At 39.7% G+C, this 25,639-nt stretch overlaps 2 protein-coding genes across 2 annotated transcripts; one reads left to right on the top strand and one right to left on the bottom strand.

Moving 5' to 3' along the window:
* The first annotated feature begins 9,272 nt into the window (after positions 1-9,272).
* RBP4 (retinol binding protein 4) lies at positions 9,273-16,650 on the top strand. Its single transcript, XM_030029722.2, has 6 exons — positions 9,273-9,422; positions 9,592-9,724; positions 10,370-10,506; positions 10,666-10,772; positions 12,428-12,640; positions 16,448-16,650. Exons 2-6 carry the CDS (start codon positions 9,599-9,601, stop codon positions 16,459-16,461), a joined length of 597 nt encoding a protein of 198 aa, XP_029885582.1. The 5' UTR covers positions 9,273-9,422; positions 9,592-9,598; the 3' UTR covers positions 16,462-16,650.
* A 379-nt stretch (positions 16,651-17,029) lies between these two features.
* FFAR4 (free fatty acid receptor 4) lies at positions 17,030-23,502 on the bottom strand. Its single transcript, XM_030030840.2, is given in 4 exon segments — positions 17,030-18,106; positions 21,901-22,029; positions 22,953-23,462; positions 23,464-23,502. Coding segments are annotated over 4 exon segments (1,071 nt in total). The 5' UTR covers positions 23,488-23,502; the 3' UTR covers positions 17,030-17,698.
* Between the last annotated feature and the right edge of the window lie 2,137 nt (positions 23,503-25,639).

Raw genomic sequence — 25,639 nt, 5'->3', positions numbered from 1 at the left:
TCTTAGTGTGAGATCTTGGAGACTGCTAATTAAAGAGATGTCAGGACACTAAACCCCTGAGCATTCTTAGCTTATAAATCCTAATGGAATCATTTTAGCATTTTAAACTAACCAATTAATTCTTAGACCTTATAAAATTGTCTGTTGTATAGATATGTATACCTGTATGTTCTCTCCTTCATTCACAGTATATGTACTTTACTACACAGTCAAAAGTTTCCATTGAAACTTAATATGAGGAATTCCACTTAGATACTTAGCCCACATTATACACGTGCACAGATGTACACACGTGTATTTATGAGAGGTACTTAAGCAGAGGAAAATAGAATGTTCCAGAGAAAATTTTTAAATCGCAAAAATTACTTTTTCTCAAAATAGTCAGGAGATGATTGAAATTGGATTACTAAAAGTAAATAATTATGAAGCTATACATGCATAAAATAGGTGAAATCCTAAAGACCTTATAAAAGTCTGAGCTTGCTCAAGTGATTTACCCAGGTGGAGATGAAGTTAAAGAATTAGAATTTGAATCAGCACAGCCAGATATGATTTTTTTTTTCCAAAAATAGATAGCCTAAAGGAAAAAGTAAAATTAGAAAATGGCTTGAATTTAAATTGAGTTCAGGAGACAGTAAAATTTTTACTCTATAAGCATAAATAAACAGACAGGGTCCTGCAAGTAATGCAGTTTCTTCTATGCCTTCTTCAGAAAAAGTGGGAGATCTCTGCTCTCTTAAATAGCAGAAAAATGGTAATAACTGACAGATAGCAGGCACAGAGGGAATCTTGAGTCTGGTTGTAGCTTTTTAACAAGTTTGAAGTTTCCTACCATCGGAAGTTCAGCATTACTCACATGAATAGAAAAAGAATGATGAAAACTGTGTTGAATTTTAGGAGAAAACACCCCAGGGCTATGTGAGCGAGAAGGCTGAGTTTAAGTTGAGTGCCAAGTATGACAGCAAACGATCTGTGTTCATTGAAACAGATCTGAATTTCAGCACAGTAGGAGGGCTGCAATACAATTAATCTTATTTCTATTTGTTGCATCCACATTGATAAGAAGCAGAAAGAGATTCTTGGTATAAGAAAAATCGATCATATACCCTTTGACAATTCTTAATTTGAAAAGAGTAATTGTCAAAGTACAACTTTGTCTGTCTGCCAGAGGCCACAGTGTGTCAACATTCATTTTTATCAACAGATCTGAAAGAATCAACATGGGCAACTGACACTGATCCTCTCATGCACAAAGAACAGGTCAGTGATTGGTGTAAAATGGCAGCTAACTCAGTACATTAGTTTTTCCTCTGACTATGATAAGAAATGCTCTATAAGACACTAATTTTTGCCAGACTGCAGTTGCCATAAAGATTTAAAAATGCATATGAAAATCAGCACAGTATGGACAAATTCTGGGCTGGTTCCTTTTCTCTGGCAGGGTTACTTACCCCTAGCAACCTGGGGGACAGCATAGGACCCTCACTGGTGGGCGTATGAGGTTGCAGCACCTTCTTTACAGGTATGAAATAACTTTGTGGCAGGACTGTGCAACTGCAGCACAGCAAGATGTTCTCACCATTGTGTGCATGTACAGTTCACAAGAAAACAGCAGAAGAAATGCACATATATCTTAGTCTTTGAATAGTTTAATGATCTGATCATTACATTTAAAAGCAATAGAGACTTGAAAAGAATTTTATATGTATTTACACATAGAGTTAAATTATTTCTCTTCATCTGTCATCTTTCTAATTTCTAGCTCAAAACTTTTCATACTGCTCTTTAAAAAACAGGATGTTGAAGAGCTCCAATGAAATTGTGTGAAGGAATAGTATCAATTTTTTGCATTACTTGTTCAGTCATACTTACTGTCTTTGGAATGTTCTATACAGTAGTTTCTTTGAAGTAGGAAGGGTCTATAGAGGATCTGTCTCATGCCCAACTAAAACATTGTAGAAAATTATCTTCTATATAAGATTTACACATTCATCTTTATCACATGTGAGAAACCATCTTTACAAACATTAGTTGTTCTTTATATTGTGATTACATTAATTCTATGAAATAGAGCGGCCTGTCACTGGAGGGAGAGTAAGTAAAGATAGGCAACCTGACCAAGTTACACTGTTTTCTTTGGGGGCAGGGGAGTTGGTGAGTTAACATTTTTGTAAGCTAACAATTTTATTATCATGTGTGCCCGTTTTTTTCAATATGCAAGATCACCTAAAATGCTTATCATGGTTCCACCAAATATCCCTCATGCCCAGCTGTTTTTACAATTATAAATTACACTATTTGTACTTTGAGGTAACAAATAAAGATCATATTTTAATTAGGCACTACTGTAAGGTGATAAATCTTTCTTTGTAACAAAATATTTCAGATGTAGGTGGGTTGTCCTATAATCATTCTTAAATCATCAAATAATTCCTTTTTTTCTTCTTAATTTAGATTCACTTTTACAATTGCACTCTTGCTCTGTAAAGTGTTTGTGAAATGACATGGAGAGAAGTATCAGAAACCAATAGAAGTTCTTTATGAGGGTAAAAGGTTCTTTATGAGCCTATCCAGCTTATGAGGACTGGCAGAGAGAGTTGAGGTTGTTTAGCCTGGAGAAGGGAAGGCTGCAGGGAGACCTTGTAGCTGCCTTCCAGTACTTAAAGGGTCCTACAGGAAAGATGGGGAGGGACTCTTTATCAGGGAGTGTAGCGATAGGACAAGGGGTAATGGCTTTAAACTGAAAGAGGGTTGATTTAGATTAGGTATTAGGAAGAAATTTTTTACTGTGAGTATGGTGAGGCACGGGAACAGGTTGCCCAGAGAGGGAGTGGATGCCCCATCCCTGGAAATGTTCAAGGCCAGGTCGGCTGGGGCTTTGAGCAACCTGCTCTAGTGGAAGGTGTCCCTGCCCATGGCAGGGGGGTTGGAACTAGATGATCTTTGAGGTCCCTTCCAAGCCAAACCGTTGAATGGTTCTATGATTCTATGAAGTTTATGTTTGGAAGACAGTTAAGTTGGCTTTTTTTCAACAATTGCTGTATATTGTCATGTTATGTTTCATCATGAAGTCTATGTACACATTGATTAATCATGAATAATGAAGACAAACCAAGAAGTTGAAGTGATTTGATAGAAATTTAAATGTAGTTTGGTACATAAATGTGTCTTACATTTATGGAAGTCCGCATTTTAGAGTTAGGGAAATACTGTGTATTTGTATTTATGCATTTTTGTTTCTCTCATATTAGTATTTTAATGAATTTTTTAAATTAGACCATTTAAACATTTTGGAGCACTAGTGTTGTAATGAATCTTAAAGTTTCTGCGCTGGAATAAGACATTTATTTTCTGTTCTATCTCCTTTACTTTCCTTATTTTCCACACTATTGAACATTTTATATTTAGTAATCCTAATTTACATTTGTATTTAAGTTTATTATAAGAAACTATACCAAAAAATTATTTCACATTTCTGGCACTTTCAAACATGATTTTGCTATCATCTTTCCCAGCAATTTTTTAATAAGATCACCTGTTAAGAAAATACATTTTAATGTAGGATCCATTACATACATGGAGGTTTAACACTGGAAACTAACCTTGCACAGTCATTTTCACTGCACTTTTAAAGGCAAAAATAATATGCATTTGGCTTTGATTCTTTTCTATTCTGAGGTTGTTTGATTTTAAAAAAAGATGAGCAGGGAGGGTGCTGTATTTTTCAAATTGTTTTAATTTCAGAGAATATCAGAAATATGTGTGCTTTGTGATTTTAATACATATGATGTCATTTGCCTTTGACGTTCATAGTTACTACAGAAATCAAACTATTTATGGAGTACTTCTTAGTAGTAGACCATTCCTGAGCCGTTGTGATACATGGAAACTCCTAAGAAGGATAACTGACAGACGTGGTTATTTAAATAGATTCAAGCAGCACGTAAATGTCAAAGGTATTTATAAGGTTTCCCAGTTCAGCTCAGTGTTTGTATCTGAGCACCTCTGTCCATTTAGATAGCAGTTAATGTGGTTCATTCAGTTAAGATTTTCTGAAGAAGCACAGATCAAATGTGTTTATTTCAATTACATGGCTTTTGAGGTGGATAATTTTATGGCCACTGTCTGGATATTGTAGATTCATATGTATAATCCAAGAAATTAATATTGAGAAATATTATTGATTTTTTCCTAAATGGTTAGGTTGTGAGAATGGATTCTGTAGGTATCTACAACAGGTACTGTGTGCCCCTAACACAGCCAGGTTTTGGCACTGAAATGTTTTGGTGTCACTGATCTGGTATGTTTTGGGGACCTTTATAAACAACTTCAACTTTTATGTTTCTTTTAAAATAATTTTCTGTCCCTTGTCTTACAAAAGTAATCTTAAACATGTAAACACTGAAGATAGTAAATTAGCTACTTTTTCCATACGGCTGCAAATTTTAATGGTCCCTTAAAACTGCCAATGATTAGCTCTGGGCGTTAATGAAATAAGTAGTCAACAGAGATTTTAGATTCTAGGGGACATTTCCTGAAGTAAATGGCCAGTCTAGTATGAAGGGGTTAACCTGGGTTGCCAGATGTGCTGTAGCTTTGACCATGAGCATGGGTTTCTTGGCAGTTTGGCATGAATTTTAGTATACAGACTGAGCAAAGGACAGCAGCCTTTTAATCTCATGCACTCTCACATTTACTCCGATGTGATCTTAGGTTACCTGACCATTTTTAATTACTGAGAATATTACTCAGCACCACTGAGAGAGGTCTGACTGTCTTCTTCATACCCTCCTGCCAGATATTTACACACTTGATAAGATCCCCCTGAGCCTCCTTTTCAGGCTGAACAGGCTCAGCTCTCTCAGCCTCTCCTTTTGTCAGATTCTCTTACTGCTCAATGATCTGCATGGCTTTTTGCTGGACTCACTCCAGTATGTCCATGTCTTTCATCATTCATAGTTTAAAGCCCTCCTCACTGGGCTGGCTAGCCTGTTGGCAAACTTTACATCTTTGTTTCAAGTTGTTTCCATTTCAGTTATGTATCTAAAAAACCAATTCAAAATCAGTCCTCAGAAAGGTTTGCTAAAGAGAATAAGGGTACCATTTTAAACTAGGTTTGTTTAAATATTGTTTATAAAAGAGTTCAATATAATTTTACTCCTTAAGCAGAATGTCACGTCAATAAATTACAAAAACAGGTAGCGCACAGGCTGGCATGGTGCAAAGGCCAATCTTTTCAATTCCATTCTGTCCTTGACCTCTGTACTCAGACTGCCACCAAGGGGAACAGTTGTGGTGGTGACAGTGTACATAGTTGTCCCTTACAAAGTACACGGAGCTCCTTGGCTCCGCTCATGCCACTTCTTGTCGCTTGTTAATAGGAATCTGGTTCCACAGGGCAGTGGCTACGCTTGAATCTACTGCTCTGTGCACACAGCAGTCATTCATTCCCCTGCAAAATCTGCCTCTAAGAGTTTAATGGATACCCATGTTTGTGAATGGCACTCTATAAATAAATAACCATAAGACAGCAAAAAGCCTTTCAATCTATGTGCAGTCTGGCTGGAAATGGATGCTCCATTTCCTATTACCAGTTCTTTGAGCCAGCTTTCTCCTAAGAGCTAGGCTTATTCTTGTGACCACAAATAAAATTCTGGTTCTTTTAATATTTAAACCTTCAATGTTGCAGTGTTAAAATTTTTTTAAATAGTAATTTGACTGTTGTTTCTTTCTTTTTATTATAAAGACATAAATGAAACTAAAATAACTCCTACAATGAAAGCTTTTTTCTGCCATTTCCTTTGAAAATTGACCTTTTCTATGTATTTTCTGTTGCTATTCCTAATGGAAAATGTTGCAGAATTTTACAGGCTATTAATGTAAAAAATATTTCAATCACAGAATCACTGCCAGAAGTTAGCCCCTTTTTTGGCCTCTTGGCAAAATTCAAATGTAGAAGACTTTTTTCCCACTTAAATTAAACATGGTTCCAAAAGATACATACTGACTTTTAAAAAACTTTCTATAATACTCAAAATATGCTTCCACCTTCAAACATTGGAATGGAAAGTCATATATGAAATTTATCAAGCTTGGTGTTGAACTTACCACAAGTTTTGTAAATGTATGCTTTACATTAGAGGTTATTTGCATGTTTATGTTTTATCAATATTTTAGTAATTCTTTTAAGTTTAATTGTCTGAGCCTTCCCAGGACCCATCAATCATTTGATGCCACTGACTTGATCTATGCACATTGCTCTCAGAATCAATTGAAATCCTGGCCCAAATTCTGTTCCTTTCTCTTTCCTTGAGAAGTACAGATCTGCAAGGGGTATATCCAGCTTCCAAGGATCTGAATGAGGATCACTTGCTGGCATCATTTCTCAACCAAACCCATAGCCCAAGTCAATCCAAATTATGATTAACTGAGGCAAAGTTTATACTGTTTATGAGTTTACATAGTTGTGCTGGCATAGCTACATCTGTTAGGACTGAGAAAAAATTCACCCTTGAATTGCCATAACGATGCTAGTCTGCCAGCAACCTTCCATCTCTCCTCCAATACACTCCCAATCTAGATGTAACTGACAACAGAGGAGCCTTTTTGCCTGAAAAGCTTGTCTCATTGAACCAAAGAAGTGCTTTAGCTGTAACTGTGAAAGGACTTCATTAATGTAAGCTGTGTCTCAGGTAGGCAGAGTTGGAAGTATAGCTAAACCAGAAGAGGCATATAGCCAAGCTTTTACTATGTCACCTTCAAATTGTACTGACTTGCCCAGGTCCTCTTCTGCAGTTGTTGAAATCTGACTGGGAAATACTGGTGTGACTTCACTGTAGATGTGCTCCCACAAATCCACAATGATAACAGTTCAAAATAAGAGTTTTCTCAGGCATTGCATAGAGTTTGTAGAGATCCCGGACTTGAGGAGCAGAATGATTTAGAAGTTAGAATTACTAAGTCTCTGCCACGCACCTCCACCAGTACAAGCTGCCAAACATTGCAGAAATCAGTGGAGGCACACAAAGAAATGTTGTGCCGTGGCTAATACAAAATTATATGTTTCTGATTTATTTTTCTTGATGACCTCAGATTAATTTAAGAGACTGTAATGCCTCTTGCACATATTTAGAACTGATCTTATTAAAAATTATTAACAGAAGTAAATTTTTGTTTCAGTGAAGCCTGGATTGGTCTCCTGTCTGTAAAACTGCTGAGGACAACATGCAGTAAGTATGATGGGACTATTGACTAGATTTTCAGAGGTGGTCAAATCTCATCAGGTTTTGATTCATTTGGACAAGTGACTGTAGACTCCTTTGAAAACTTCTGCCATAGAATTTTTATGGATAATTATGTTATTGACAAAATTTTATAGGAATAGTTTTGATCCTGGAAGAACCTCTCTGGGAATATAAAACAGTATACAGATTTTTGAAGAAGACAAACTTAGGAGAAATAATAGTGTTTCACAAATTGGCAGAGAATAAAGAAATATTTTTTTCCTTTGGTATTAAAGAAAGTAATAGATTTAAAGCTTATAAATTAAGCTATAATCCCTCTTCTTACTATCAGTCATGTGAGACACTGAACAAAGAAAATCCATGTTGATTTTGATCTTGTAAGTATGATGAATTCATATATTAAGACTAGTGAGTGTTTTGTAAAAGTTTTGTAAAAATGCATATATATACCTGGCATCACCATTGCCAGAGGTTGGCACAAGGTTCTAAAAGCCACCAGAGGGATATAGATTGCTGCTTCTCTTCAGTCTCTGCGGGAATTACCAAACTTGAAAATCTCAGTTTAAAAATGGAAACGTTGGCTTATTGAAAGACTACTGTTGAAAGTTCCAGGACAATTAATATGCATCAAACTTTCTGGTTGCCTGTGTTAAATATGTTCTTTACTCCAAATGGAAGCTTAATATTAAACAAAATGGAATTTTTAGTGTCTGATGTAAGCCAGGGAATCAAAGGCTTCAGAGCAGACTTGGAACAGCCCTGAACATTTGATGTTTGAGAAAGTGAACAAAAATATACTCTCTATGCAAAAAAGAATCCAACACAAAGCAGAAAAGGAAGATAAATCAAACAGACTGTGCCACTCTTTGCATTACAGATGAAAAAGATTTTAAATGGCAGCAACAGTAAAAGGTTTAATATTTTTATGAACATATGAAAGGAATAGAACGCTAAAGTAAATTTCTGGGAAAGGCCATGCTGAATAAATTGTTTTAATTCTGTACATCAGCTACTATTGAAGCATTTTTTATACTACATTGGTATCTCCATATTTAAATTATATTTTTGCTTAATTCTTAAAGTAACAAACACAGACCTTTCAACAAACAGGCGTCTGCCTTTATTCTTTCAAAATTGTGAGGTGAAAAAAGTAGGTGAGTTAGTTCTCTTGGTAACAATCATTCCTATCCTGCTCTGGTTACATGTCTAGAAAATAATTAACAGGTTTTCTCTAATGCTTCCTAAAGATGTTGAAACTATAGAACAAATATTGACTGAGAGGCAGCAAAACTTGCCTGGACAGGAGAAAACAATAATGCTTTATATAACTGAAAACAGTTTGCCAAAAACAGAAGAGAAATTCTGGAAACTCTGATTTAAAATTGATGTCAAAAGAGCCAGATGTGGTATGTACATGCACTCGGGTATTTGCAGGCCACACATACATCCTGTTACCTTTGCAGTACCACACAAAGGTGCTCTTTTGCCCTCCTGAAGATTTGCAGCGCCCCAGTTCCTCTCTCTGGGAGCCACTCATGAGATGGTTTAGCACCCAAGCCAGCCTTTGGGAAGCAGGAGGTCATGAGGACCTGAAGAGGTTCTGGCAGCACCAGGCTGTCAGAAACTTGAGCAGAAACTTGCAAGTATGATGTTTGCCACTGTTTATCAGGGGAAGAGAGGAAAGGGATTTGGGGGGGAGGTGGAGAAAACAGGTCTGCACCTTGTAACTGGGTTGAGCACATTGCGTAATAAGGACTTTGGACTGCAGTGTGTAAAATCACAGAGGAGGTGAAGGCAGCTCATTCTCCCCCGTGCAAAGATGGGGTGCCTCTCTTTTCCTTTGTTCTCCCCACACATGTGCACACCCCTTCCCCCAGGTGTAAGCTCTGCCTTTGGGTTAGGAAAACCAAAAAGAGGCAATTGATCCTAGCGCCTGCTTGGCTGCAGGTCAGGGTCAAAGACCACGTGAGCCCATGCGTGTTATGCAAGAGGCTGTTATGAAGGGGCCCCAGCCTGCAGCTTGCATCAACCCGCCTCCCTACTCCCCCTCCAATGCTGGCTTTGTACCTCAGGGGGTTGCGAAAGCCCCAGGACTACATAAAGCATTCCCTGTCTGGGCACCCTGCCACTGCCATCAACATTTGGGCTCTCAAGAGGCCACAGGGACCGGCACTGCCTGTAAGGGACCCTCCTGTGGTGGGCTGGGGACAGCCGAGTGCCTTGCCTGCGCATGCATCAGGGAAAGCTGCACGATGCCCTGGGGACCTGTCAGGGCAGCCTTCCTCCCTTCCTCGCTTGTGTGACAGAGCCTGTTTCTGATGCTATTCTCTGTTTGCTGTTGCTGCAGGGACGGGATGGCCCACACGGAGAGAGCTCTGCCCTGGCTGCTGCTGCTGCTGGCCTTGCTGGGCAGCAGCACAGCGGAGCGGGACTGCCGAGTAAGCAGCTTCAAAGTCATGGAGAACTTCGACAAGACCAGGGTAAATCTTCTTTCTCTCCTGGATCTGTGGTGTCTTGCCTAGCTCCTCTTCCAAGGCTACGAAATCTGGCATTCAGTAACACCAGTGTGTTCACATTTTCACTCGAAGTCACAGACTGCAATACTGAGAAAAAGCAGAAGTGTGTGATGTTGCCCACACCTCACAGATGCTGGTTCCTGATGCATCTGATGAAGGAATACTGCAGAAACTGAGGTTTAGCAGACTGGTCTCAAACTGTATGGTCTAAACAAAAGGAGTGTAGTGATTTTGTTGTTTCTATGAAAGTTAATACTCTGGTGTTTTCAGACATCATTGCAAGGAAAGAACATTTATACATAGGTCTGTCAAGATCTGCCAGTTGTTATCCTCTTCCCACCAAATTTTGTATTCTAAATACTGGAGAACTGCAGATACAAATAAGATACCAAAAAATGTCAATTCTTTCACAAACCCTTGCTGCACTAGGACATATTGGTGGGTTTATGCTGTTGGAACAGCTAGATTTGTTTCTTAGGTACAACTTTGAGGCATGGTGTCAAAGATCTGCATGTCGTCCCCTCTGTCACCTCCCCTAATTTGTAATGTCTCTTTGTAATGTTTTCCATACTTCTAGGTCTAACTGCAGCCTTTGTTATTTCCTTGCAGTACAGTGGCACCTGGTATGCCATGGCAAAAAAAGATCCTGAGGGGCTGTTTCTGCAGGACAATGTGGTAGCCCAGTTCACCGTAGATGAGAATGGACAAATGAGTGCCACTGCAAAGGGCAGAGTCAGACTCTTCAAGTAAGCTGTTTGCAGTCTTCCTCTTGTTCCATTTTGCTAAGCTTCTGCTGCACTTACTGGTGCTCTAATCCTACCTGCTATCCCTGCACTAGTCACACAGTCACACGGAATCTGTGCTGTTAGGTTTGAATGTGATGGTTTTTTTCCCTCTGGCTACAGTAACTGGGATGTCTGTGCTGACATGATTGGCTCTTTCACTGACACAGAGGATCCTGCCAAGTTCAAGATGAAGTACTGGGGTGTTGCCTCTTTTCTGCAGAAAGGAAGTGAGTACTTGCCTATAGAAGATGCAGAAGTACTTGGGACCCTAGTTATGTTGTGTGACCGTGCTGGGGAAGGAAAAAGTAGTGTTGGATTTCTTAAACACACTTAAAATATGTAATAACTATCATACAGCACAGCCTTAATGTGAACAAGGTAATCACAATTTTTTATATGGGACAGATGGTTGGCTTTCTTGAAACAAGTGAAGACCAGGCCTTTGTGTATCTTTGTATTTCTTCTGTTTGTTATCCAACGATATAATTGAAGGTCACTGTTTGGAAAGAAATGAAAGGCAGATGAAGTATTTTAAGTCTTGTTTTAGTTCAGAACTCAGTTACCAGATGCTTCTGTTCTCTCTGAAAAGCCTAACATCAGACTTGGCCGAGCAGGAAAGAGGGTTTTGCAACTGTTAGTTTGCTTGGTCTTATGTCTGAAAATGTAGAGATTTATCTGTTTTAAGAAACAAATATGATCCAGTATATATATATTCATATTTTTCTGTCATCTGTCACACCCTACGCAAAATTAGTTTATTGAGCCAAGTAGAGATTCAGACACTTGTAGCTCAAGACATTTCCATGGATTGTTTCCAAGAGAAGCAGGTGGAATTTGGAAGTGATTGGAGCTCCACTCTCTCCAAAGACACAGTTACAAAGAATCCTTTGGATGCCAATTGCTCTTTAATCGTTGCCGAATCTCCTCACAGCATGCTGCTGAATCATGTTTTCAGGGTTACTTCAGATTGCTGGCTGACCCCAGATTCTACCTTTCTAAAAACTAGTCCCCACCCACAGGAGAGGTGGGGAAGAGAACATACAGTGTTGCTTTCACCAGCACACACATAATGCAAGGAAGGATCATTTGCTCTAGGAGAGGAAGCTGCAGAGATGACGCTTTTTGCTGCAAACACCTAGGTTCGCTTCTGTTAGCACAGGGTGTCAGTGTGACCAGGTATTTATCAGATTACCTAGCTAAATAGTTAAGAATTCTCTGAAATTTTAACTGCATTTTGAGAAGAGGGTTTATGCTAGAGTTTGTAGCAAATACACTTCTAACACGTGGAAACTGCATGATAATCTTTTTCCTTAAAAATACAGTTTAAGTAACATCCCTGGTAGGAAAATAGTTATGGTCTTGAGTAATCTGGAGCATGACTAGAACGACCAAGAGCACATTTGGCTTCTCTGTTTTTTTAACTATTTTCTGTCTGACTGTTCCCCTTTTTTGGTGAAAATAAGAAAACTTCCTTTGTACTTCATGGTAGCTACTGTAATACATGGTTCTTTTTTGTGTTTGTTGGCACATTTTATAATGATGTTCAGGCATGGATTTACAAGGCATTTATTAGCACTTCTTTATGTTGCTCTTGTTCTGTGCCCATGTTAGAGGAGAAGCAGTGCTGCCAACCATTTCCTCTTCTCTCCATCACTGTCCTGGATAAATATGCTTATTTAAAAAAAAAAAAAAAATCAAACTCCCCCCAAAACATGGAATTAAATACTGCACACAGGAATAAACTAAGAGCTAATCTGTTATCATTTATACCAATCTTCATCATATTATTTTCTTCACAGAGTTATGGCAGCAATCTCTTTAGATTTACTAGATTTTACTTGTGTCTCTAACACCTTTGCTTCTTTGCTATGCTTTCTTCCAGATGATGATCACTGGGTAGTGGACACAGATTATGATACGTATGCTCTTCATTACTCCTGCCGCCAACTAAATGAAGATGGCACTTGTGCTGATAGCTATTCCTTTGTGTTCTCCCGGGACCCCAAGGGATTGCCTCCAGAGGCACAGAAAATTATCAGACAAAGGCAGATAGACCTCTGCTTGGACAGAAAATACAGAGTTATCGTTCATAATGGTAAGAACATTTTTTTCTGAAGAATTTTATTCCAGGGTTTAATGACTAAAGCACTAGGAGTCTCTTGCTCATTAAATAGCAAATGCATGAAGTCTTTTACTTAGTGGCTGTAATACTGTCTTTTGAAAACTGGAGCTTGTAGTAAGTTATTTCCAACTTTTATTTCCCTTATCTGAAGGAGACCTAAGGTGTATAGCTTTTTATGCAGCACATCGCATCAGCTGAAACAATAATTAGAGGAAGTTGTAAAACAATTAAATCAATGTAGTATGAGTAAACATAGTAAGAAGAAACTTCATAGTTGCTGTAAAAAGAAATTGTGTCTCTTTAATCAGAACTCTTTGCCTTTCTCAACAAAATAGTTGTTGAAGGGAATATAATGTATTTTCAAAAACTTCTTTGAATAATTCTTCATAAAAGGCTTTTAAGGAATATCAGAAGTCTTAGAAAGGACACCTTATAGCAGACCCTTTCTCACAGGTCCTCATGCCAACTGTTTAACAAAGGGTTGTGGGACATACCCCTCATACTGGAAGTATGACCCTATATTGAGTCATATAGTCAGGCTGAGCTTGCAACACAGGGAAGGATAAAAATTAGCTCACTTGTGCTCAAATATATTAGAAAAAACCAAATGGTAATTTATGCTACTTTAATCAATGATCTAGAAGAAAATGTAATATACTTACTAATAAAGATTACACCCAGAGTTGGGAATAGTAAAGAATGAAGAAGATAGATTAGAATATTCAGGACAAATAAAATAGTGATGTACTTGTCCCTATCCCCAACCTTGCATTCTGGAAAACACGATATCTACAGAAGAAGTGACTGGTGAATCAGCTTAATGTGAATTCCCAATGTAATGCTGTGACTAAAAGAGTTAATGTGATTCTTGGATGCATAAACCAAGGATGCAAAAGATTAAGTTACAGACTCATATGAGACTGTTGTGCTTGGCATAGGTCTGCTTGCTATGTCACATTTGATGATAATCATAACTGGAAGGGGTACCAAGGATGAATTAGAAGTTTCAAAGAAAAGCAGAGAAAAAAATTGAAAGTTTGTAAAATGTGTCCTCTGGTGAGTGCTTCAAAGACCTTGGTCTTTTCTCATCAGAAAGAGGTTAAAGGCTGACCTGAGCAAAGTCTGTGGTTGCCCACACAAGCAATTGGAATTGGATAATAAGGGACTTGCAAACATAATAATAATAAATTAAAATGGATGGAACTTTAAACTGGACACATTCAGAGCAGAAATAAATAGCCACTTGTTTAACTCCAAAGGTCATTAACCTTTGGAACAGTTTACCAAGAGCTGTTCTATGTTCTTCATCACTGAAATCTGTAAATCAAGATTAAAGGCTTTTCTAAATGACATGTTAGAATAAACTGGGATTGACTGAAGGAACTTTTGTGTATTATAAAGAAAGTCAGAACAGATGAGCACAGTCAGCTCTTGTGCCTCTATTACCTGTTCATCTGATCTATAAACAGAGAGTAATATATTGCCATGTTGTAAAGTAGGTATGCTGATAACAGGGTGCCTGAAAGATCTGCTAAGGTAGGTGGTGTTTAGAATACTGATTAGTGACCTGGAAAAAGTGCCTGACAACAATGAAAATAGAAATTTTGTCTTGAAGGAGAATTTGGAGACAACATAAAAGACAGTTGGGATTTAAGGCAGTCAAGACTAAGAGACATCATAAATGCAAATGAAATTGGCTTTTGTGAATGATGTGTATGATTGCATAAAGGGTAGGATAGAAAAGAACCAATGTCATTATATAAATTGATGATACTTTGTTTTGAATGCTGCATTCACTGCTCTTCAAATGAAATACAGGAAGAATAAAAATCTCTGAAGATGAGGAAAAAAAGAGATTAGGGATGTTTTTGTATTAAATCTAAGATAAAGTGTAGATATACAGCTGTTGTGCTGTGACTTTGAGAGATGTGTGCTATGGTGGTTCCTTGCATTTCTGTCAAACCCAGAGAAAGTACTATCCCACTGTAATATCAGGATATTGGGCTAGTCCAAGTACTGGTCTGATTCAGCATGGTGGAATCTGTGTTTCTATTATTTCTACACTATATGAGGCTTGCAAGGCAATAAATGTATTGTCAATCTTTGCAAGAAAGTATAAACCAAAAAGAAAAATTGAATATATTCATTTATTCATAATTTGTTATATAACTTTTTCAAATATCTCAGAACTTCTATATAATACAATGCTTGTGTTTTTCCACAGAGTATAGAACCAATAATGTAATTTTAAAATAAAAGCTCAGAATGTCTTTTGAAAGTTAAATATTCTTTGACTTCCTAACCTTAATTTAAAAGTTGATCATGCTGCCTCTAGTTTGTTACAGAAATATCAAATCTACCAAGTTGCACCAAGTGCTGTATTCTTTGTCTGCTATCCTAATTTATATTCAGATGTTAGGCACTGAGTGCAGTGTCTGATAAGACTGTGTGAGTTCCGTACTGTTTGTAAATGAAAAATAGTAGCCCAAGTCCTTAATACTGTCAGCTTTTTATTGAGGATTATGCCAGAGTTTATCTTTATGAGCCCAGCACCAAAGCATAAATGAAACATAAAGCCAGCAATTTGCATTTTCCCCTCACTGTGATCAGGACCTGTAATTACCATAGTGTTAGTTGATTCTGAATTCTCCAGTATCATTAAGCCAAGTTCCTGCAAAGCAAGTACATTTGGGAATGAGAGAATGATTGTGAGCTAAACTGAAAAAAACATCTATTGAAAGCTTTATATCAGAAACTTACAAAATTCACTTAATTCCTTATGTGGGGATTGGAAGCCTTGCTACTTTAGTTTTAATTGTGCTATTAAGAGCTACAGAATTAGTAGCAAAAAAAGCCAACTTCGGTTATTTGTACTGACCTGCATTCCATTGTTATTGTGGTAAAATTCTGACTGACATCAATAGATGCTGCAAGAACAGGCTTGTATCTGTTTCTAATTGTGCATACTCTGCCTATGTCTTGAAGCTAATTTTTTTTTCCCCAAAGATTTTTCATTAACTTTTTAAATTAATACCGTACTCAAGTTAAGTTCCCTCCAAACACTAATAGATGTACAAAACTTACCTTGATGGAAAAAAAAATCTAAAATATCTGGTTCTTTAAGGCAAAAGAGAAGCCTAGGAAATGATGAGATTTTTGGCTGTAACTTACATTGCATTTCTGATGGTAGCTCCTTTCCAAATATGGATCAAGCTATGATACACTTAGTCTCTTGCTTTAAGTTATGCAATGTGAGTGTGGATATCACAGTGGGACTACTTGTAAATACAATATGATGTCATGTTAGTAGAGCTGAAAGCTGAATCTGCTGTTAGTATTTGCTAGAAGAAAAAATTGTGAATTAAAGAGTGGTATGTTCCTTCAGCTAATTTACTATTGCCATTAGAAGTTTTGGAGGTCAGGAGATTCTTATTTTGTTGAAAGACACTCTTAAATTAATAATCTTTAAAAGGCAAGTAATTTGAAGCTTGTTAAATAAATAACTCGTTTATCATTGATCTATCCAGTACCTTGTTTGCTAAAGTATTAAAATGCTCAGGACAGGTAGATGAATTCCTGTTTTGTTCCAAGTTGAAAATTCTTTGGAATTGTAAACTGCAGAGCAAGGTATTGGCATGATCATTACAAGTAACACACTGCTGGGCTCAAGAGCATTTTAAAGAAATTAGATAAGTATGCATTTAAAATTTGGTGAAAGTTTGTATATTTTAATTTTGTCTAGTGTGGTTGAAAATAATTTTTTGTGTGTGTGTGTTTCAGGATTTTGCTCTTAAGGAGATCCAAAACTATGGAAAGAAACCATGTAACAGCACCATGGATGTAAAGTTAACACTTTGATTGGGTGTTCTCTTGAAAACCTTTCAAATGGCTTCATTTAGATTTTGAATATATTTATCTGAGCTGTGTAGCTCACCTTGTTAATAAACCAATGAAACACTTCAATAAACTTGGATTACAGGGGATGCAAATTGTTTGTATGCAAATCTGTACATATGTAGACATTGGTTTTATTAGTAAACCATTATCTTAATACACTGTTTTGAGTTGGTGACAGATGGCAATAACTTAGAATTTTATCTTTCTTTTTTTTAGTGGTTTCAATTTCTGACTAAAAGAGTTTTAATTAAAAAAAAAGAATATATCTGTATTTTAATTTCCTTTCAAACACAACATCATCTTTTTTCTAGGAAATACTGGAAATTGTTCCCAATAGCATTTTAGAAAGGAGGAAGGAACTTCAGTGACCCTATGTATCACTGATTAACTTTATTACATGACTACTGAAGACATAAAAAATACACATCTTTTTAAAAGAACTATTTTACACAGGACAAGTAAACATTTATTTATTTTCTTTTTATTTATAAATTAACAGGCATCAGGTCTATATTTTTAATCTGAGATGGAACCAAACTGGTCATTCACTTGGTGATAATACATGTTTATCATCTTGTTTCCTGCACAAAATTGGTTAGTCTCCTCAAACCTATGTTCAGGCAGTCAGTTATCTAAGTGTATAATCAAGTGCCTTATTTAAATGGGATTAAAAAAAAGAGCAGATGCTTTCTGAGGATGTACACTTTCACTAGAAAGTTGATCTCTTAGTCTGTAGAAAATAAAGACTAAAAATTTATCAGGTGCCCTTTTGATATAGATTCACTGTAACTTCATTAAATTTAATGACATTTATGCCAACTGAAAATGTACCCTCATAGAAATTAATTCATCTGGTAAGTACTTATTTCAACTATTTTACATTCACCAAGTTCACTGCCATATTCCTATTTATTTCAGTGTAAGTGGAGAATTCAATCCATTGGATTAAATTGTCCAAATCTTACTGAGGCAAAGCAGTGAAGTCAAGAGAATTTTACCTACAGGAATTAAAAATACAGATTTAGCGGGTTTTTTCCTCCTCTGGCATATAATACTATAACATAGTGACCTGTTCAACCTGGGATAGTGTAGACATTAACATCCAAAGTGTGGCACAGCTCAGACTTTAAATAATTATCTGGTAATGAAAGACAAATTTGGTTGTTCATGGTTACTTCTTCTTGCAGTGGTTTCTGTACCAGCCCCATGCCTTACAGGGTTCCCTGTACAACAGAGAAGAATTTCCTGACATTTACGTCTGAAATGGGCAACATTATACAAAATTGGATTGACAGCAGAGTTGGCGAAAGTGAATAATACTATCCAGAAGAAAACTGATGGCAAAATATTTAAATCTTGTTTGTAGTTCTGGACTAAAATTAAAAGAATAATTATTATAATTGGGCTCCACATGATGAAGAAAGAGATCATCAACACAAAGAGGGCTCGGAATAGTTTGTAATCTTGCTGGGAAACACGAATCTGATGATTTTCTGAGTAGGCTAAACCAGCATTTAAACTCCTTCTTGATGATTTTGTAATCTGCAGTAAAAGAGAAGAAAGTAACTTTAACTGAAAACTAGAAGAATTATTAATGCATTTTTACAAGTGTAAAAGTAAATCTTGGCACATGATGTTTCTGTTTTGAAAAGTGACTACAAGAAAGGCATTGAAGAATTCCATTTTTACTTTTTGTCAATGGTTCCATTTCAAACGTTCTCACTTTACTAGCAATTTTTTTTCCTCTCAGCGGTGAACTCACCTCAATATTAGTCAAGCTGGTTGTTCTCCTCATGGCTCTCTACCAGCCATAAATACTTTTCAGCATAAAACAGAGCCTTAATTACTCATGAAATCCCATTAACTTCAAATTATGACCTCATTTGTTCTATCTAAATAAACCCATTGATTTTTTTCACAAATGCAAACTGGAACATAGTTAACAATCCTGTTGATGTGCAAGAAGGAATACAATCCAATTCTCTTACAGCCATGCTGATATTACAAGGTAGGTATTAGAAGGAGCATAAATTTATTATGGTAACTAAATCATGTTATGTTTTAAAAGTGAATGGGGTTTTACGTAAAGTTTTGTGTAAACGTCTAGTTTTTCAGTCAGTAGTCAGAATTGCTTTCTATGGACTAACCTGAAATCTTACAGATCCTTTTGTCACTATGAAAATCTGTGTCTTGTAAAAGTACTGTCTGATGTAATAAACCAGACTATGGGTAGTTTGGGAATCTAGTATTCATGGGTGTGAATCATCTGTCATTAAGTAGAATATTGAATCTCAATGGCTTGCAGAAAACTCTAAATCTCATGCTCTACATCCCTGTCTTCATTGAAGTTGGCATAGCACAAATAAGTCTGTTACTTTCACATATCTGATGCAAATAAAATAAAATTGAAAGATTTAGCAAACAAATATTTATGCTGAATAATTGAGATGCCATTTTACCCCCTGCATGGGTAAAGAACGGGTATTTTCAAAAGTCTGGATCAATTTGCTGTCTAAGTAGGAAAGTCAAAAGGTGTAAGACTCTTCCTGCCACTTTTATGTGTGACACTTCCCTTCAGCAATAACCAAAGGAAGGATAACACTAATACTAGTAATACTTAATAGCTTCCTGGTTCAGCTTAGGATGAAAATGGTTGTATATATGTTGAGCAATTTGTCATTCTTTCTGCAGTTTTCTGGATTTGTCACAGAGATAGATGGCCTAGAATAAATATTCATTAAGAACTTAGACATCTACAAAAGATTTCAACAGAATGTAGGCGTATAAATCAAAACTCATGATCCAAACATGGGCTTCTCAGCAGCTGCTGAGCCTGAGAAGGGGACAGTCTCAGTAGCTGCTTCCCCGATTTAAAAAGGGCAGAGAATTCTGATGTTTTGGGCATGTAAAACTATTCCAGCCTGATGACCTTCTGCTGTACCCATTTGGAATCCAGAAACTAGGCTAACTCCTCCAAACAATCCAATCCAAGAGTTGTTGTTAGAGAGCACCTAACCTGCCTTAGTAAGAATGAAGGTTTCAGAAAATACAAAGGACTAATATCCACTTCTAATGTAAAAGTAGGAAAACCAAGTTCTGTACCCTCCTCAGCCTCCACTGTTCAAAACGGCTACAGAATGTCCTCATCAGATACCTTTGTACCTGTCCCATAGAAGTACCCTCCATTTTTCCTGCTGGAGCTGCACAGCTTAGTACTAAGAATGCAAGAATCACCAGAACTGCGGTAAATAAGACGCAACTGCATCTTAAGGAAGTGCTCAACTGAAATGGGGTGGCAGTGATACATTTTGGATCCCGTTTTGGTCTGCCTAGTACAAGGCATCTGGACCACATGCTGAGAACCAGGAACTTAGAAGTCATGCATACATGAGTAGGTAACTAACTTTCAGAACATGAACGTCTTTACTAGTTCCAGCCTCTTACCTAAGTCTTGCCTGAGAGGGGGAACAGTGCAAAAACAAGTAACTTAATTACAAATCATGGCTTCTAATCTGTCATTTTTGCCAGGCTTCTGGGAAGTGTTACATAAAAATAATACTGAGTTTCAGATTAAATTGTGAAGTATACATTTGTAGAGTATATTTTTTAACAAATTTGAGGTTTTATATCTGTAGTGAATCATCATCATCACAGATGCTATGTTATTTGAATACATGAATGCTTTGAACTGCTTCCAGCAACACTGAGCATTGTACTCTGTATGCACTGGCATCATGGAGCATTCTCACGAAGTGAGAGTGAATCTGCTCTCGGGAATGGCTCAGGGATTAAGACATTCTCCAGCTGAGTTCTGGTTGCTTCCTGAAGAGCTGTGTGAGAGAGAAGATTCAATTATGACAGACGGGATCCTGCCATGGGCCTCATTCCTTTTTCAGTTCAGGAGAAATGGTAACGCATCTTAGCATCCATGTTATCAAGTTGGAAAAGAAACATGAGCATGGCAGCATGGGGCTGTTTTATAATCCAGTATTCCAAACACTTTTTTGGGCTTCTAGCTCCCTATGTGCCATTTTGTTTTCTAAATTCACCTGTTGTAATCTGGAGTCTGCAAGGACAAGAGGAATGCCATTCCTGTCCTGGTCTCTGACCAAGGACTGTGGCATTCCTTGGCCTGCAGTTTTTTGCAGTTCTTTCCAAGGGCTCAGACTCCCCACTGAGTTACTGTATGTTCGTTGGCTACAGCAAATATGAGGTTGCAAATGGCAAGTGCCTTACTTCACTAGAAGAAGTTTACCTAATGCATTTACCTCAAGGTCATAATGAGCTTATAGAGTGTACATAAACTAAGAGCTGACGATTTTGACTATGATTTTAAGCCTGATCAATAGGTAAGTATATGTAGAGCCCAGATTCTAGGTCCTAGGTTCATTGAAACATCTATGTGCAGCTCTGGTGCATGTACCCACAGCACATGGGTGCTCAGCATTTCATCAGTTAATTCCATGCTCAATAATCTGTGTATTTTGAGGTTCCTTTCCAAAACCTGTCATCTTCCTTACATATAGTATGAAAAATTTAATTACCTAATACAGGAATCAAGAATCTTTTGGGTGCAGTTGCTAAAAACTAGGCTTTGCAGTACCTAGTTTGAAGATTTCTAGCGCTTTCTCACTCTCTTTTTGAAAGAGAAAGGGGTGAGAAATCAGATGTTTTAAGAGGAATTTAGGTAACTAATATCATGCTTGCTAGAATATAGACTAAAACTCTGTGGTGCCTGGCCTCCTGGCCTATATTTCAGCAGTTAAACAACATCCACTCAGAAAAAAAGTGGGAGCAGAGTGTTTAATTTACAGTTTTTGTTTCCAAAGTTTGAAATTGTGGAGGATTAATTGTAATCTAACGAGATCTGTATGCATGCAGAAAATCAGTACATCTAAAAGGGGATGGATTTTTTCTAGTCCTGCCTGTCTTTGCTTTCTTACAAATCCCTTGTGACTCTGGAGTTTAGGCTCAAGGAAAGCAACATCTAGTTTTTAGTTACTTCAAATGCTTGACTCTTTTAGCATTAGGAGATTGACAGTCTTTAAATATGAACAGCACATAAATGGAGAATTGTATTAAATACTACATATAAATAAAGACAAACTTTGTGTTGGGCTTCTAGTAATGTGCTGTTGAAGCATGTTCTTAGTTGAAACATATAGGCTGTTATGTACAGGTTGAAGAGCCTCATTTTATATCACTTACCATTTACTGAGCAAATTATGTCTATTCCCTTTAGATGTATTTGTATTCAGCGACAATATGTTGATGCCTAGTTAGTTACTGTTTACCTTATTTTTTGTTCTACAACAAAATTTAAAGGAAAAACATACCTGTAAGATTTTGGAATAACTGATGACGATGACTAATCCTGGTATTAGAAAGAAAACAATGGCAAAGGTCACATCCCAAACTATTTCTCCTGCAATGCTGGGCCAAACCAAGGTGCAAATCTGAATCTCCTATTTACAAATAAAGAAAAAAATTAACATTGTACCGTTATTTTTACTACAAAGTTGTCCTTATGTCCCTCTATGCCTACAGAGAAAATGGCTGCAGACTAAACTGAGCCTGTGAAAACTTTCTACTCAAACAGAGCAGATGTTCAATTAATGTATTACTCCATGGTTTTAAAAGCCCATACAATTACAAATCGATGTGCTGCCCACAATCTAAATATTGCCATAAATTTCACATCAAATGCTAACGACAACTTTAAAATTGAAACTTACAGACCTTAAACTTAATCATGTATTTGAGTGCCATGTTGGGTGTACTTTTGTACTAATTTCAAAATACTAGGCAGAAAAATCAGTGCACGGGCATTCCGTACAGAGGCTGCCGCATGCGCTGGGCAGCTCTCCCAGGACGCTGATCGCTCGGTAAGGTGGCAGTGTGCCGAAGAGGGGATTTCCGAGCCGCACTGGGGAACGCAAAAAATTCCCAGCGGACGCCCATTTCATCCCTAAAGGGAGGGCCCGCCGGCGGAGCGGGACGGGAGGGAACGGCGGCGCTGCCGACGGCGGCAGCGGGCGCGGGTCTCCCGGGCTGCCCTGCCGGGGGGAGCTCCGGCCGCTCCTCCGGGCACAACCTCGGCACCTGCCCGCAACACGGAGCGCTGCCCGCTCCCCAGCAGTAGTCTCCCCTCGCTGACAGAGGCGGACGAGCCTTCCCCGCCGGCCGGCCCCGCGCCCGCCTCCCGGCGCCCGCTCTCCCCCGGCGCCCGCTCTCCCCCGGCGCCCGCTCTCCCCCGGCGCCCGCTCTCCCCCGGCGCCCGCTCTCCCCCGGCGCCCGCTCTCCCCCGGCCCGGTCCCGGCCGCCCAGCGCCCTGCGCCTGCGGGAGCGGCCGCCCTGCGGGCCGGCCCTCCCCGGCGCTCGCCCTCACCTCGCCGGCGGCGGCGGGCAGCCGCACCACGGTGAAGAAGCAGCAGAGCGGGAGGGTGGCGAGGGCGGCGAAGCCCCAGATGAGGAGGAGGGCGGCAGCCAGCGCCTTGCGGCGGCGGAAGGCGGCGTGGCGCAGCCGGGCGATGCTGACGACGCGCTCCAGGCTGACGGCCGAGAGGGAGAGGATGACGACGGTGCCGCTGAGGCTCACCACGTAGAAGAGCATGTGGCAGACGACGTCGCCCAACACCCAGGACTCGGTCCAGCGCACGGTGGCGATGAAGGGGATGGCGGTGATGAAGAGCAGGTCGGCGCAGAAGAGGTTGAGGACGAGGCAGTTAGCGGCGCACAGCCGGTGCCGCCGCCGCACCAGCAGGCAGATGCCCCAGACGTTTCCCGCCAAGGCCAGCAGGAAGATGGAGGCCAGGGCGGACGACTCGCCGACGCGCAGGGCTGTCACGTTGCGGCCCCTGAAGTCTGAGAAGAAGGGGAAGTAGGTCCTGTTCCCCCCCCGGTGCGCCCCCGGACCCCGGCATGGGGGTGGCCAGCGGGCATGAGAGACCCACCGCGGGCAGCGGCGCCAGCCCTAGGGGAAGGGCTGCGCTCCCAACCACCACGGCGGCACCCGGGGTGCCCTCCTGGCACGGAGCAGGGGGCTGGCCGCCATCCCCCTCCCTCCTCTTCCTCCTGCCCCTGCCGCCAAGGGCTCGGCTGTGCCAGCCGGGCGGTTTATGGCCCTCGCGCTGGAGTGGAACAAGGAAGTGGGAGGGTAAACACGGTGTGGCTCGCACAAAGGCGAGGCCGCTGTGCGTGGGGAGGCGACGAGGGGCTGGGGGCGAGCGGGGCTGCCTGACGCCTCCCCGGGGAGGGTGTGGGTCAGTGCACTGGCACCTCCATGCTGGGGGACCCAGGCCTGGCCACCTCCTCCAGCGCCGGGCCTGGTCTGCTCTGCTCTACAGGCAGGCCCTCGGGGCGCCGGTGACCCGGGGAGGCCGCACAGGCTGCTGCCCTCCGCTGGGGGTGTGTGCCTGGCTTAAAACAGAGGGATGGCCGTCAGACCGCTCCGAGAGCTCTTCTCTGGAGCCCGGGATAACCAGCGCTGCTCTAAGGTAAAAAAGAGGAATTTACCTATTGCCTCATGTCTTGATAGTGGCGTTTGGAAACAGCAGTCCTGTGCATTGCTTGTGCTAACTGTGGTCTGGTGTGGAGGGGAAGTGTCACTGTCTTGATTTCTGGGATCTGTTTACTAAGTTGATCCAGAGTCTTACCTGCCAGTGTTATGAGTTCTTGCTGAAGAAGCTTGGTGAATTAAGGCATACCTAGAAAATACCATCTGTTCTCTGGACTTCAATTCCTGAAAGCAGTTGCTCAAATTGTAAATGAAAGTAGGCCTTTCCGCTTACACACTTCATTACAGATTATTTAGAAATGGACTGGGGGTGAAGTGCATAAATCATCACAGATGAGCAGATAATGCCTCATAAAAGAAGATAAAATGTTTTCATAAAGTATGTAAACAGCTGTATGACTTTGGATGGCTCTGGATGAATTTGTTTGACTCAGTGACAGCGTAGGTACTTAAGGGTGCAGTTACAGGCTTGGCCGTATGGAGCTACGCCTTTTGATTAGGTGAGTGTTACTCCAAACCGACGTGCCAATGGGACCAGGTGACCGGGCAGTGCTTCTGTGGTACCCTGGGTGTGACCCTGCCATCAACTGCTTACACAATGGCATTAGTGGGGATTCCAGATTAGTGGGGATTCCAGAAACTCGGTCCTTCTAAGGGACAATCTCCTAATGAGGAATGACAACGGTGAGATCTTTCCTGGACTGCTTCCCACATCTTTGCCAGTGCAGAATTTACCTTGATTTTAATTAGCATGTTTTCTCTTGAGCTGTGAGTGGTTCTGACTATCTATGCTGTCTCATCAAAGAGGGAGTTTGCAGGGCAGCTTAAACAGGTGGATGAGATGCTCCTACTAATTCCTGCTGATTTCTCTGACCGTGTGAAATGTGGGCAGACTCGCTATTAAGTGGGTAGCTGCTGTGAACTCCAATGAAGGCAATAACAAAACTTGCAAAGATTATTTTTTTGGCAGCCAGCAACACAAGTGACTAGCAAGTGTCTTGAAACATATTTTATTCTACATCATTTGCTGGGAGAAAAAACTCTGCACCCATATTGCAAAAGTTTCAGCAAATTTAATACTGAGGTAAAAAAATCCTACTACTGAGGATGATTATTCATATTTATGATCAAAGCTTGACATATCTAGCCACAATTTATGTTGGCTCTGCTATGGACTGATTCTATAAAATGATTAGCAAATCTTGAAATACAGCAAATACCTTCCAGTTGCCACAACCTCACAGGTTCTGGGACTTTATACAAGCTGACAAACTAGCCCCGAAGTTCTGGGCAGCTAGCAGTAGCAGTGACATGGTCAGCTCTGAATAGAGGCTTGGGTTGGGAAAGAGCCATTGTTAGAAGTCTGGTTGTACCTGTGTGAAAGCGTGGAAGGCATTAACAGGACGGGTGGGGGGCGACTGGAAGTGGTAGCACAGATAAATGCAAATTGTGTTATGTGTGAAATCTTTAGCCCCTTTGGCATTAGCGGAAAATGAAATTAGAAACTGATCCTATCAATTCAGGGTAAAGAAAACATGTTTGAAATAGAATGGGGGAAG

This window comes from Aquila chrysaetos, chromosome 11, assembly GCF_900496995.4.
Source record: "Aquila chrysaetos chrysaetos chromosome 11, bAquChr1.4, whole genome shotgun sequence".
In the NCBI taxonomy this organism is placed as follows: Eukaryota; Metazoa; Chordata; class Aves; order Accipitriformes; family Accipitridae; genus Aquila; species Aquila chrysaetos.
The sequence above is the reverse complement of the archived record's forward strand: the minus strand, read 5'-3'. Positions and strand labels throughout refer to the sequence as shown.

Coding starts and splice junctions, on each gene's coding strand:
- RBP4 (XM_030029722.2), top strand. CDS start 9,599: ATGGCCCACACGGAGAGAGCTCTGCCCTGGCTGCTGCTGCTGCTGGCC. Junction 10,507..10,665: donor GGCAGAGTCAGACTCTTCAA/GTAAGCTGTTTG, acceptor CTCTGGCTACAG/TAACTGGGATGTCTGTGCTG. Junction 10,773..12,427: donor CTCTTTTCTGCAGAAAGGAA/GTGAGTACTTGC, acceptor GCTTTCTTCCAG/ATGATGATCACTGGGTAGTG.